The sequence below is a fragment of the Amblyomma americanum genome, chromosome 4, assembly GCF_052857255.1.
Source record: "Amblyomma americanum isolate KBUSLIRL-KWMA chromosome 4, ASM5285725v1, whole genome shotgun sequence".
NCBI lineage: Eukaryota > Metazoa > Arthropoda > Arachnida > Ixodida > Ixodidae > Amblyomma > Amblyomma americanum.
The window spans coordinates 205803871-205819052 of NC_135500.1; the positions used below are offsets into that span (position 1 = coordinate 205803871).

At 42.0% G+C, this 15182-nt stretch overlaps 2 protein-coding genes across 5 annotated transcripts in view; one reads left to right on the top strand and one right to left on the bottom strand.

Moving 5' to 3' along the window:
• Window positions 1-1658: 1658 nt before the first annotated feature.
• On the bottom strand, window positions 1659-12878 carry Ak3 (Adenylate kinase 3). Of its 2 annotated transcripts, none has more exons than XM_077663142.1 (5): window positions 12804-12878; window positions 12257-12459; window positions 10210-10337; window positions 9207-9398; window positions 1659-8603 (listed from the first exon to the last, which is right to left on the bottom strand). In XM_077663142.1, the coding sequence occupies exons 1-5, from the start codon at window positions 12806-12808 to the stop codon at window positions 8430-8432; spliced, it is 702 nt and encodes a 233-aa protein (XP_077519268.1). In that variant the 5' UTR covers window positions 12809-12878; the 3' UTR covers window positions 1659-8429. The 2 variants fall into 2 exon arrangements, with proteins under 2 accessions (XP_077519268.1, XP_077519267.1); XM_077663141.1 differs by having other exon boundaries at window positions 12257-12489; window positions 12578-12878.
• A 193-nt stretch (window positions 12879-13071) lies between these two features.
• The window catches only part of LOC144129167 (LETM1 domain-containing protein 1), a 369791-nt gene continuing 367680 nt past the window's right edge, over window positions 13072-15182 (top strand). For all 3 annotated transcript variants that reach the window (XR_013313879.1, XM_077663140.1, XM_077663139.1), the window contains exons 1-3: window positions 13072-13174; window positions 13371-13555; window positions 13991-14103. Coding sequence is in view for 2 of the 3 variants with exons in the window: in XM_077663140.1 (XP_077519266.1) it covers window positions 13098-13174; window positions 13371-13555; window positions 13991-14103 (375 nt within the window). In the remaining variant the exon portion in view is untranslated. The remainder of the gene's footprint in view (window positions 13175-13370; window positions 13556-13990; window positions 14104-15182) is intronic.

Consider the following 15182-nt stretch of genomic DNA (forward strand, 5'->3'; position numbering starts at 1 on the left):
GTTCTAGGCCTAAACTTTGGCACACAAAAGCTTTAAACGGACACTGAAGACAAATTGAAGTTGGCCTGTATCGACAGACTGCCACATTGTAGCAACAAGGAAGCTACCTTCACAGAAAACAAAGCTTTAAAATGAAGCACATGTGTTGCCATCACCGGCCGATTTCGGAAGTTAATTGCCTGCATCGACACAGCTCTTTCGTGCGGATCCCAGATAGAGCTGTAGGTAGAATCGAATTTTCCCGACAATAAGAATTGGATGGAATTGTCTTCACGTTACTGTTTGAACATCATATCGTCTGCAGTCAAATACAAGAATGAAGCGACAATAGCGCCTCAGAAGAGGCCCTTCAACCAATGGCGTCAAACTATTGCCACGGTGTCACGGTCAGTCGCCTTGCACCTGCCAGCCACGTGCAATGCCACACTATAGCAAGTGCAAGTTAGGCAGTTCACCGCGACACCATTAGTCGAACGGCTTTGCTTGTTTGCCGCTGCAATGGTGAACTGTGTACGACTATGAGTAGTGCCACGTTTCCAAAGCGGCACTATTTCTGCAGTGCTCTGTTCAGCAAAAACCAGTCAGAAAATAAATACAAGGGGGTTTTGCCAATGGGCCCTTCCATTTCAAACATCCCAGGTGTGGCGCTCGACCACGTCGAGTTTGTCTAAAAAAATTCATGAATTTTTGATGTGCAGTGAAGAGCAGTTTTTAACAACATTTTTAACATTTTTAACAAAAAAAATTCTTGAACACCCCCATTAATTTGCAGCTGAGCGCAAAGCAAGTCACCAGACAAATGAAAATTGGTTTCTGTGGAAAGGAGATGGCACAGTAATTTTCTCATGCCTCTATGGACACCAGAACCGCACACCGTAAAGGAAGGGAAGAGAAGAAGGTGGCAGTGAAAGAATGAAACAGGTGCCATAGTGGAGGGCTCCGGAGTAATTTCAACCACCTGGGAATCTTTACCATGCACTGACATATCACAGCACTCGGGTGCCTTGTGCGTTGATTTTTGAACTTATTGAAACCTCGTCGCTCTAGCCGCTCAAGCCATCGCGAATGCGCAAAACAGGTTTTTCGCACGGCGGCAGCAGAAATCGCGAGCATTTTCGCTTGCGTGTGAAACAGGCTTTACCATCTACCCATCCACAGCATTGAACGAAGGAGAAAAATAGCTTAGATAGCAAAAATAAATTAAAGAGAACAGGACTGAGAGCTAAAAAGGCAACAATATAACTGAGATCAACACTAACTTACTAGGCAAGGTAGTGCTAGCAGCCCCATTTAAAAGGGTGTATGCCAATGTATCCATTTATTCACGGCAGCATAGGCTGTTAAGCATAGGCTGTTAAGACATCAAACTGCTGTATAGACTCGGCTTGATAGCAGTATGCAGAGTCACACTGCCCAGACATGACCCCAAAAAGAAAAAAAAGAAGATAGGCCTGCCTAGTTCTTCCAGAGAATGGTTGCTAAAATCATTGCTAAGTGTTAAACAGTAGTTGACAGCTGAACAGTGGTTTGTAGACATCACACAAGGACAATGCTGATGGTTTTAATGAAACTATACAGAGATGTTGCATGTGTTTGCCTGCATTGCAGAGCTGCTTGCAGAGGATGTGGTACATCCACTAAACTCAACTTCTTCAGAGTCACTCATAAAGCATTTATTTGGGACTCTCACAACACTCACATTAAAATACATGAGACAAACTACATGCAATTTATAACACACAGCTAATAACATTGTATAAAATGTCCACTGCACTCTAAAAACCACATAAGTGTGCTAAGAGGACGAAGTTTGAAAATAATGACCCAGTAGAATGAACAAAAAATGTAGTAGGTCGGTATAAAAATACTGAAAATGCATCAGCAAGAAATAATTATTTAAATATGCCTTCAGTGCAAAATGACCTGTCATAAAACTGCAGCCTCTGCAAAATGACATAAAAGACAAAATAGCATGCCCATCACCGCCCTGTTTTCTACTTAGCAATTTATACATGTCACAGCCTACCATCTTTGTCTCAGAATCAAAAACAGATTGGTATGCAGCTACAACTGGCACGTTCAAGTCAATACATAAATCAGTGCTCCCAAAAAAATGAGAAAGACATGTATCGTGACATGCTACAGCACTTGAAGCACTGCATTCTCATAACAGTCAAATAGAATTCTACTTGAGCAATGCTCAATTTATAAAAATTGGCTGAACCAGCTTCCTTAGACACTCGCAGTAAGCACATGTGGGTTTTGACCAGTTCACATCACAATAAGGAAGCCCAACACGGATGCACAAGAAAGTAATTTCAGGGTTAAGCTGCCTTATGCTGCAATTGGAACTGACAGACAGACAGACAGACAGACAGGCTGTTTATGATGTCCAGCAGTGGCCTATGATTTTGAGCAACATGCTGACTACTTTGCTTTTGTATCACGCAGGCTCCACCGCAATGTGGCAGGAACACACAAAGTGCACTATTAATAACAAATACAGTAATAAATGTAGGCACCAGTGCATTAGGCAAAGGTGACATAACCATTCCATTGTCTGTATATGATTGTTCATAGAAAAATGCTCCATAAGCACATAAAGAACATCTACCATGCGGTGTGAAAATACATCTATGCTGAATTTGGCTTTTAAAAGCAAACAGCATGTAATTATAGCATACAAACAGCCACAGAAATGTTGAAATGGAAAACACATTGATTGCTCACCAACCACTATGCTGATAGGTGTAGGAATGTCAAAGTGGTTTTCATGCAAACTTCACTAAAAAAATGGGGTGGTAAAACATGTTGCACTGACGCTGAAAATCCTATGTCCTTTTTTCTTTCTCATGAGGCATTGCTAATGTGACAGAAGGTAAAAGGTTAGAACTTGCTTTCTGGCCATCCTAGGTGATTATGGCTCCTGGCCAGGGCAGGCCATCTGTTTTCTACAATTCATTCATTTAAACTTGTTTTAACTACACCATGACCTAAGGTGTCCGATGTTTCAGGGTCACTTTGAGGTATTGAAACTTGAAACATGTGTACAGCTAACAACACAGCATTACACAATATTACAACTGGGTAAGACCACACAGAGTGTCTTTGTGCACAATGCTCTTGGCCTAAAGAATTTATGAAAGGCAGTCGTATTAACAGCAGTAAACTGCCACATGGAAGTTCAGACCAGGTACTTATGAAGATGTGACAAAGACAGAATTTGAACTGCAAGTGAGCACAGCCTTTATGCAGCAAAATGCTAACGACAAAAACAAATCATCGAAGCACACGTCCTACAGAAAGAACAAATAGCAAAGTCATATGTTAATGGAAGCATAAGACAATACTTGTGTCATTTTCTTAATGCATTCTGTCCCCTACTTTGCTTTAATGACATGGTCTCAAACAAACCAGACCTATTCCAAGCTGTCTTCTAGGAAATACGTGTAGCAGTACCAAGAGTCCAATTAATTAAGCTTTTGCTGAGGACAGCTCTTAGTTTGCTATTTCTGCTTTTCAGTAGACTTGACTGCTTCGCTGGCTGCCCAATTCCAGTGGCAGATAAAGCAGTCAATAAAAGCATAACAGCGAGGCATTCTTTAGCTAATAACTGACTGATCTGCAAAAAGAAAATGGCGTGTGGGTATTACTGGTACCACTCAGTTGGACAGCACTAATCATGTCCACTGACTACTTCTCCGGAACGCTTCTGCGACCAAGACTGACTTGACAACTTTGTTGAAGGTGGTGCGATACATAAACATCAGGAGGCAAAATACAGTTTTAAGCACTCAGCTTGCTCTATCGGTTATATTAAATATAATATATTAGGACTCTGTGCATAAAAACAAGAGATTTTGCATACCACATAAAAACAGAACACTGTACCCAGAGCACCTAACACAACTTCAGAGTTTAGCAATGAGCTAATTGTTAACCCTAATGGACATTTTTTTAAAATGAAATTTGCACCTGAACTATCTTTCTGCCCCCATACCACCATATGTCAGCTGAACAAAAGCTGCACTGGACAAGCATTACTCACTGTAAACCAGACAAATAGTGCTACAAAACACATGAGGAGCTGGACTCGTCATAACCCAAAGATGATTGCAGCTTCACAGTCCAAAAATCCCAGTACGTTAAGGGGTTAATAGCTTTTGCTTCTTCTAAAAATGTATTTGAAAGACACCAGTATATATGCCAAGCCTGCAGCTGTCATAAACACACTAACTTAATTCGTAACAACACTACAAGCTAAGATGCTAGTGAAACTATTTGAACCTAACAACAGGACAGAACAGCACATTTTAAATTACTGAATACTTCCAGGTAACCCTTAACTTCATCTAGCCTTCTCAACGTACATAAGTGATACTGCAGTAAAACTGTAGCTCTCTCTGTAGGCACGCATTGTAAAATTTTTAGCAATATGAGCCTACCGAAACGCTGTCAGCGGTTCCCAGTCTGCAGTTCAGGCTACTAAGCAAAGCATCAGAAATAGGTCCAATTAATGCGATATCAGATAATTACTAAGCAAAGATAAAGGTCAAACAGCTACACAGCCAAAAACAGTTGATGCTCCATTTCAACTTGGTTGAAAAAAGAAAAAATGGCCGTTACAACACAGAGTGGATAATAAAGCAATGATGTGCACCATATTTTTCAACGGTAACACCAGAAGTGGGAGTTCTTTCAAAATAGCAAATAATTTTTCTTTTTAAGTTTGCTGATCGTGCAAACAAGCTCCACTGAATAAGAATTGCAAGCTCGGCTAGTTGGATGGTTAACATGCTTGAGTGGTTCATAGCGTGAAAAAACAGCAAGAACAAAGGAAAAGAACACACGATGAGCACTGACTCGCAACAACAGAGTCAGCGTGAGTCGTGTCTTTTCGTCCTTTGCCCTTGTTTCTTCACACTGTTAACCACTCAAGCATATCCTCCACTGTATGCAAGCAGCCTGCCAGGTAGCTCCTCCCAAACTTGCTGCCATTTTAAAGTTTCTGTTCTCCTTATTGGAACAGATCCCCAATTGCAAAAAACACTGATGAGTACTAATTACAAAGTGCTGCTTAAAAATTGCACACAAGATATAATTATATATTTTACACATGCAGTAAATCAGCCTTGCTCTACCAAAAGCAAAAGCAAAACACTTGTGCATGAACTCCTTACATGAAGAAGTGTCACATGAGCTTGTATTTTGCAGAAAAAGTGCACGACAGATGCACACAGCTTCAATTATGCATGCTATACAATGGCACTAAACACCACGAAACTCTTACTGCTACTAATCAGTTCCTAGCATCAAAGAAACCTTTCATGCCACTTTCTCCTTTTTTGGATAGGCACCAATGAAACGTGCCCGATTCATTATAAGCGTATGCTATATAGTCTTCAGATAAGAGTACATAGCGAGTGTAACAAGCTTTAGCAAATATTTTCAACCAAGACCAAGGTGGTCACAGAGATTTGAACTATTAGAGGTGTGTAATACTCAGCTAAAATAAGAAGCCAGTCAGCCGAACCAGGCACATCAGGTATAAAAGGCAGTGAACTCTAAAACAACACAGGCATAAGTCTGTTGCTACACAATGCAATATTTGCGGAGTGTAAAGATGCCAATAAATCAATCAGACCACAGAAATAAATCCCACCAAAAATCCTTTACGTAGGTCTACATTAAACATTCCGCCTGCCAGAAGTAAACGCATAGTACCTCTCATACCTCAAGAATTCTACAATTATAAGTTTGGTACTACGAAGAATATCAGCCAAAAAAGATGAAAAGGATTTGGATAAGCACGTGTCCACATAGTGCAAACATTTTCTACCACCTTTTTTGGCAAGCACCTAGTACCACAGTCACTTGCCCATATAAGTATAAAGCCCTGAACCAAAGACTGCAGACACAATTTGCTGTATGCAGTGAAATCACTGCTGGCAACATCTTGCCTGGCATGTATAAGGACAAAATAATGAAATCTCCACAAGCCTCACATCTGCTGTATTAAGAAGACAGAGCAGTGTGGTTTGCTGCATAGTGCTTTAAGGGGAGACACGAGTCTTGAAATATGGCAATAAAAAACGCAAAAATTTCAATTTTTCAAAAATGGCATATTCTGATTCAGTATACTCTAAGTACCTACCTTCAAATTTTCAAGATCTAATTCAACCTCCAGCCACTAAAACATCGACATATTCGACGTTACCGAAGCGCCGAAATTTGGAGCAAATATTGGAGCAAAATGCTGTAGAACTTCACGCCTGTCGCTTCTTGTAACTGCTTCCGCGATGACCGCCATCTTGGTCTCGTTCAAAAGCTGGCGCTCTTCCCAACATCCTGGTATTACTATTATGAAACTCTCTCAGAACATCCAGATTATGCCATTTTCTGAGGCCTCTACAACAGCCTCTAAATGGTTGGCGTGCGTACTTCAGATGAGATTCTCTCCAATTAATGTTTTTTGCCAGCATCATAACTCTTACAAAAGTTTTTGTCATGTTTTTAAGTTGCAGTTTCAATGAACCATACATCGTTGAATTCATAAAAAATTAACTATAGAGCTATGGAGCTACATTGTTTTTATAGCAAAGTTGAGCACATCAAATCTTAAAAAATAATGCCACCTAATTATATACCATAACTATAGTGCTTTAACACGATTGGACATTTTTATATGACGACGTACCTCAATAACAATAGAAACAGCATAGCTCTGCATGGCAGATCTTTGGCTACAGCTCCATTTCAATCGGAACCAAAAAATAATGAGAAGAGTGTCTGAACGACCTGTAAGAAATTACCTAATTAGGCATAAGGTATACTGAAACTAATTATATCTTTGAAAACAGGAGGATGAAGTACATAATGCACACCTAATTTCAATACAATATCTCTGATACTAAGAGGTTTTCATTTTTAAAACCCGCGTCTCCCCTCAGGCGCTGCATTGTCACTTGTGGACATGACCTGATCACTGTAATATTCGTGGTATTATACAAGCTGCAATGTCTTCTAATTCAGACACAATAAAATGTACTGACAACAAAATAATCATGTGTACAAACGCGTCTAACCCGGCATGCAAAATGAATGCATAAAAAAGTTTTTAGAACCGACGCACGTGTTTTCAATAGCTCTGATGCGGTTGCAGTTGAATGCATGTTTTCATTTGCTTGCTTTGCAAGCATAAGCGCCGTGAAGTGCATAAAATGTGATGATTGTTAACATAACAACTTCGTGTGAAAGGAATCAGTACAAACAACTATAAGTGACACCTTGAAAGCAGTTTCAAGGATGCACGGACACATGAAGACCCAGATACATGAATCCAGCACATATTGCACAGTTAATAATTGCAGAAGGCAGAAATTTATTTTCACATTCTTGGCATGCTCCTAAAAAGATCTGAAAATCTGAAGGGGCCATGTGAAGCAACCTATTAGAGGGAATTGCATTTAATCCTACGGACTTTTTTACTGCTGCGTGATGTTACGCTCTGCTTAAATTCATGCCACATTCTCTTTACAAGTTATAGCGTAGCTTTTGACACCACCTTCCTTCTACTTCTGCGTAATTCAATATCAGCCACCAAAGCACACTATGAGGCCTATAAGAAACGTTTACTGCTTGAGTTCTCAAATGCAATCAATAATCTGAAGAGCACAGTGAACATTGCAAGGTGCTTCACATATGCAGTGCTCCCTATTACAGTAGACAGCCACTTTCACAAGCAAGAAATCAGGAAAAAGAAGTCACCTTCACAACCAACACAATTTTGGATCAAAGCCACTTGAGCCTGAACTCACCAAGCAGCAATTAGATATATGTCATAACATATACCTCAAAGATAAAGTTCTGTGCTCAGAGGTCCTTTCTTTAACCTATGCATTTGCCAAGACGAACCAGCCAAGCACATAGGTACACTTGCATACGTCATCGGCCAACAGTAACAATAATATTAATTCTAAGAAAAAAAAATATAACAGACAGCGTGGTCTTGTCTTGTTGGATCAAGCTGTCATGAAAATGTCTTGAAGCTTTCTTTATAGTAAGAACACCCTAAAAAAAGAGCACTTACAAAGTTGGAAGAACGGGACCTTGGCAGAAGACAATGTGGTCAGTCACCAAATCCCAGAGCTTTTGCCCAAGAAAAGCGACCATGGCGGGGCAGCCAGTAATCCACAAGAATTTGTCTCATCCATGTCAAATTCCAGACAGAAGCACCACCTCCTATAATCTGATATGCTTCTCTTTGGCTCTTCTCATACTGTTGTTCACTAGACTAAGAGGCAGGTAACTCTGACAAGGAATGTTTTGAAGGGGGATGCACGTGCATACTGCACGCCTGTCCTTGTTTTGACACTGTGTTTCTATTCTGAGCAGGTGTTGAGGGCAATGCCTGCCTCAGACATGCCTGTTCAATCGATGCTCAGTGCACGGACAGGCTTGCGGATGCCGCTGAGGTACTTGTAGACATGTGGCCAGATCTCTTTCGACTTGGTACCATGAAACTCGTGCAGCAGGCCCTTCTTGTCGTAGTATGCCAAAAGGGGCTCTGTTTGGCTCCTGTAGGCAGCTAGGCGTGCCCGCACCTGCAGCCATAAAGAGGTGGTGGTGGTGGTGGCATTAAGGGGCAAGTGGGGGTAGCGTTACACTGAAACTGTCGGCAGCTGCTCCACCTGTGATACGTTAGTGCGTTGCATTGCCCTAATGTGTGAAGTGTTTTGCATAAGGGGTACTTTTACTTAAAATCAAGTTTTTAGAGGCTAGAAAAGGCCAAGCAATGAAGCACAGGTAACGGCATCAGAGCCCATTTTTACAAGTAAACTGTGATGACATCAAGGCAGTTCCTTCTGCATGAATCTATAAGGCTAGGCTAAACTGCCACTCACTTCTGAATGACGATCACATAGCCCTTTTTCACGTGCCAAAGAAAGAAATGTTCAATCTTAAAATCCAAATTTATCAGCAATAAACACATTTTTGGTGCCAAACAAATATCAGCAGAGCCAGAAAGACCCAAATCACTGGTTTTAACTCAGAAAAAAAGTTACTAAAAGTTACTAAAGTTACTAACACTCCTTACTAAACAAAAGCTGCTGTTCCAATTATAAGCTAAAAAAAACTTTTGCTTCTGCTGTTTTTATTGACCCAGAACAATCTATGCCTTGCAAGACTGACATCGTGAGGCTCACCGTAGCAGGCTTGTCGTCGGGTCGCTGTTCGAGCGGCTCACCAGTGACGTCGTCCTTGAAGGGAACCTTGGGGGGGTTGAATTCTGTGTGGTATGTGCGGCCGCTAGCTGCGTGGATCCAGCGACCCTCAATTCGCCGTGTGATTTCATCCTCAGGTACAGCCAGGTTCAACACACAGGACAGGTCAGTGTTCTGACGGGAGGTAACAATGCAAGGGAAAAAAACTTAGTCTCTGTACACTTCTCATTTTGACTCAAGTTGCCTAAACGCTTGCTTAGCAGCTTAAGTAACATCAATTACAACTGTTTTCAGATTGTTCCACATAAAAAGCAATTAAAATATGGTTACAGGACACTTCATAACGCGCTTAAAGCAGCAGGAACACCAAGTTCTCAGCTTCTGCTTTTCTTCCTGATAATGGTCACAGGGCCCTACCTTGCCTGTGCCTTACCTTGAAACTAGAGAAGATATGCCTCATGTTCTTCAGATAGTTTGTTACAGCACTGCTTTCCACTGTTCATCAAAGACATCCACTGCCAATGTAACCAGGTGTCAGCAGGAAAGTGGTAGGGAAATGGACATCACAGACGCACTGAGACCTTGGCATAACATGGTGAAGATACATACGGGCAGCATTGTTTCCTATTTTCGTTGACTACTTCCGCAGCCCGCAATAAAACAATCATGTCTAGAGGACATTGATGTTGCATACAACATTGCAGTTTTTGGTATACAGGCGCAAATGCACACTCGATCAGTGGCTAAGCAGCCGGACGCTGCTCCGCATGCCGGATTCTCAGCCCAGGGGAAGATGGCAACAGAGGGGCGTCGCGCAGCACACGGGTTTGAGAGTATTTCTCCCTCTCCTGCCTGCTCCTCTTGTATATGTCATGTAGAACTTTATGCAATGTAAAAATATTTTGCATAATCCCTTCAGCTTTAAGTAACCTTTTGTGAAAACAATAACAATGATTTTCCCTAACAGATAAGTTCACATGCAAACCTGATAAAGTGCTTCTGCCTGTGGCACTGTGCGCGGATAACCATCCAGCAACCAGTGTTCATTCTTGAAGTTCGTGTTGATCTCGTGGAGTATAAGTTTCGTGACTAGGTCATCGGGAACCAGTTGGCCTGCAAAATAAACCAAAGAAAAGTTTCAACACATGAGAGCAAACAAGAATGCTACCACTAGTTAAACTGAACTTAAGCACCTTTTAGAAAAGGCGTAAAATATGTGAAGTATAAAAGAGTACCACCCCAAGGAATTTTTAAGCAAAGTGTGTGTCAGCGGCGTTGTCAGCAATTGAAAATTGCTCTTGATCACCTTCAAGGCTTCTTCTCCTCCCCTCCTGTCATTTCTGTTGCGCTGGAAGGTATAGTCGTCAGTACAGCTATCTAGAGCGCTCGAACGCCGCCCTGTCGCACAAAAGAAGTTACATTTTTAAGCTGGTATTTCGGTTCTAAAGGCAATGCTTATACTGGAGTGAAGCGTCACAGACATACAATTTGCCTTGTACCTGTTACGGAGCAGCTGAGTCAAGATTTCACTTTGCTCAGCAACACACTGCTCAGACGCCCTAGACAAGCTTGCCGACGACTGCACTAGTATGAACTAGCAGTGCAAAATAAGGTAAGCCTCTTCCTTAGTTGAATGCGACATGCTGCACTTCACTTTCATTATTCTTTTTCACACATGCAAATACTGGTTCCAGACAGCTTGGGCACCTTGCAGCATTTTTGCTTTGTCTTCTTGCTCTGCCACTCAGCTATGACTGGCACCTACCATAAATGACACTACAAGAACTCCACCCAATGACTACCATACGTGGTGTGCTCAAAGAACATTGGTGAAGTCATGCAAAAGGTGTGCTACGCTAAGCATGTGAGCAATTACATTTGGTTCTGATGCTTATTATCATAAGACACAGCATTTGGGTGGGATTATTTGACATAGCAGACGTCCAAGTGTATAACAGACTTCAAGCGTATGTGCTCAGGTATTTCTCATTTGCAAAAAAGACAACGCTGCATACTGCACTAAGCCATACCAATGGTTTAGTGACCATAGATAGCAATGGACAAATATAATGCCTTTTCAGAGGTTCTTAAAATACAAACGAAGGTCATTTCTGTACAGTGCACTTTCATCGACTGGGATACTAATTGGCTGTGCAATTAACTTTTGCTCAGGAAGTGCTCCTATAATTCCATGTTAAGTGCCTTGTAAGCAAACTAACAGCTACTGTTGTTGGTAAATCTTGCTTGCCAGAGGGCTAACCCTCAAATGCTGAAGGCTTGCGTTTTTTTTATTTATGTCACTTGATATGCCCGTAACACCGGTTCCTGCCTGGAAAAACATGCTGCAGAATGCGACCTCTTCGAGACAAAACTGCAACATTTGAGAGCAAAACGATTTTGTTAACGTACACAGCATAATTTGCCCTCTACTAAAGACAGCAACGACGGAAGCAGGCAGAGTGGGTGAGGGAACAAACGCAGGTAAATGACATCCTAGTCGAAAGCAAGAGGAAGAAATGGGCTTGGGCAGGGCATGTAATGCGACAGCAAGACAACCACTGGTGCTTAAGGGCAACAGAGTGGATTCTAAGAGAAAGTAAGCGTAGCAGGGGGTGGCAGAAGGTTAGGTGGGCGGATGAGATTAAGAAGTTTGCAGGCAAAGGGTGGATGCAGCTGGCAAAGGGTGGATACAGCTGGCAAAGGACAGGGTTAATTGGAGAGACATGGGAGAGGCCTTTGCCCTGCAGTGGGTGTAGTCAGGCTGATGATGATGACGATGTTGATGATGATGATGAACGACATCAAGGCGCATGCTTTCCAGTTCAGTGAATCAGCCATGATTGTAGTACAATCCGCTGTTAGAGGTAACCACATACGCTCAAAAGTATGCAGAATGTGTGAGTTTCCATTGAACGAAAGATGTGAAACACGTCTGCAGTAAAACAAGATAAAGAAAAGCATCAGTAGTTTACGTAAAAGTGGTATTCAGACGTTGCACAAGGAACGAAAGATAGTGTGATGGACAGACTTGCCCTTCGTCATGTAGGGCTCCACCTCCAGTCCCACCTGTGTCTTGGTCCGCACATTCTGGCGCATCAGGTCACCACAAGACAAATACTTCAGCGCGAAGTCTCGCACGATCCACTCCGAAATTGTGCCTTTTCCGGATCCCGGGGGACCCATGATGACAGCGCGGAAAATCTTCGCCATCGGTGCCGTGTTCTTTTCCGGCTCCCTGCCAGAAATCCCAAGCTCTATATCGTAGCTGATAAAAGAAGCAAGACACTCGGTTTAACTCGGCGCACTGGCAGCGATAGCCTCGTCCCTATCAGCTGGTCGCGAGCGCTACTAACCGCAGGCACAATTTGATTGTGGCGGCAGACTCTTCCGATTCGGGACGTTGCATTTGGAAGTGGTGTGAAACCACGGTGTGCAACCATTTAGCGGGAAGAGTACAGCTCAAGAGAAGCGGAGACTTGCTGTTTGGCCGAAACTGCACGTAAGCGTTTCTTGAATGTTACTCGAAAAAATGGTTACGCAAATGCGATCAGCTATGAATTTACAAGCGTCACTACTAACGTCATCACGCCGAGATCCCAAGACAACGCGGACCCGAAACTAGCGACTTCCTCCTCGTGCTCTCCGGCCGCCTTTGATCCATAGAGCTTTGATCCAACTGCCAAGAAAATGTGATAAGAAAAAAACAATCAAGATTCCAAAGAAAGCACAAAACGAATAAAAATAACCTTCACTGTATACAAAAAAGTAGCTATGCAAAGATTTTTGCAAAAATAAATTGGTCATACTTATTAGTGATATAATCGTGTTCAACAACTTGAGTGTTATGTGCCGCGTTGTAGTTCGCTCTGTGTTATGGCGGCGCCGTGCTGGCTGTTTCGGAATGGGCGCTATGGTTTCGGCCGCATCAAAATTGCGCCCGCTCATTGCCGGTATCCCAACGCTAACTATATATCTGTGATTTTATTTTTCTGCTCAGTTAGAAGATTTCGCTTACAATGTTGGAGCTGTATTATGCTTGACAAGATCTTGCCATGAAGTGTCGTGTTGACTCATTGACGCATTTTTTTAAAAATCTTTCGCAACAATTTCTTTGAAACATTACCGCCTTTTGATTTTATCTTTCAGAATTGCAGGATCAATTTCGAGGGCTAGCACAGCTCCGTCAAAGCAGACTCCAAGCACCATCGTCAAACCGTTAGCCAAAACAGGGCAGTATGTGATATCGAAATTCAAGTTTTTTCTTGAAGGATACGACAAAATATTGAAAAAATTCCCCGTCGCGTATCGCCTTCATCAAGTATTCCTAGTTGGTAAGTTCCCGCGTTGAGCGCACTGCTTTATCTATTGTTGTGGTCTGTTTTCTAATGCTGTTAATTGGTTTCAATGTCTAACGGGACGATAGAGTAGTTTTCGCCTTCGCCAGCAGCCACTGCCATTTCTTCTTTTCCTGTATTTTTTTCTGTTGAATAGATAAATTAGGTTAGCAAAGCGGTGATGCATTGCACCATTACCTACGAATTATAACGCGCGGCTGTGTAATTTGTGCGCATAATTGCACCATCTAGTATAACCCTCAGGCCTTCATTCAAGCTTTTGGAATGCAATGTCCTAAAACTAAAAAAAAAAAAAAAACGAGTCTGCTACCTTTGAAACCTCGTATATATCACTCGTTCCTGTTGCGCAATAAAGGATCATTTTAAGTGACTTAAATCCTTGCCTCAACATGTAAAAACAATCCTTAACAGGCACAAGGGATCTTTACCAAGATGTTCGGAACTACATGAAGATATCGCAAGACCTGAGAGCTGGGAAGTCCGTGACAGAGCTTTCCAGGAAAGAGCTCGAGCTTTACTACCAGGTTTGTTCCTCTGGTAACTCTTTCTTAATATCCTGAGTGCAGGCAGAAATGAAGTACTAATGGAATAAGGAATGCTGTTGTCTCAAGCAGCCTGTGCTTATATATATGCTTGTTCCTTTTTTTTTTTGCAAGAAATAGGATGATGATAATTGACTGCAGTCATTTAGCATCCTTAACATTACACTGAAACCCACTTACAGAAAGGTTCAGGATGTGCAAAGATTTGTTGATATAACTACTAGTTTGTTAATGGTTCATTGTAGCCGCCGCGGTGGCTGAGTGGTTATGGCGCTCGGCTGCCGGCCCGAAAGACGCGGGTTCGATCCCGGCCGCGGCGGTCGAATTTCGATGTAGGCGAAATTCTAGAGGCCCGTGTGCTGTGCGATGTCAGTGCACGTTAAAGAACCCCAGGCGGTCGAAATTTCCGGAGCCCTTCACTACGGCGTCCCTCATAGCCTGAGTCGCTTTGGGATGTTAAATCCCCATAATGGTTCATTGTACATGTGTCCATTAGAGTAGGACTGCTTTCACAGTAAAATGATTGCCTAATTATCACTTCTTAACACCAATTTACAGCGAGTGGTATGGGAATCAACGGAATGGATTTATCTGTGTTAAATAATATGGATTGTTTTCTTTAGCTATCCGTTAGTGTGTTGAGTCTCCAGTGACAAGGTACCACACATTTGAAAAAGGTACTGTGATGTTTAGGGTTGGCTGTTCTTGAAGTAACATTGGAGAAAGCCATGGTCAAGGCCATAGAGGGTTTTTTTCATACTCGGGATGTTCACGGATGCTCTGCTATCTCTAACCTTGAATTGCAAAGAAGCAAAACAACAGAAGTAAAAATGCTTGTGATTTGAATTCGTGAACTTGCACTCCAGTTTTGCTTGATATAGGCTGTATGTGTTTTGCATGGATAGCTTTCATACAAGTAGTTGTGATCAGTACAGGGTGCAATTCATTTTGTACAAGTTTGTTTTGTGCATGCTGGTAATAAAAGAGGGCAGGCGCAATTTTTGTACACCTTTTCTGTCTTCATTATTGTTTTATTTCATCATACCATTAAAAAAAAGGCA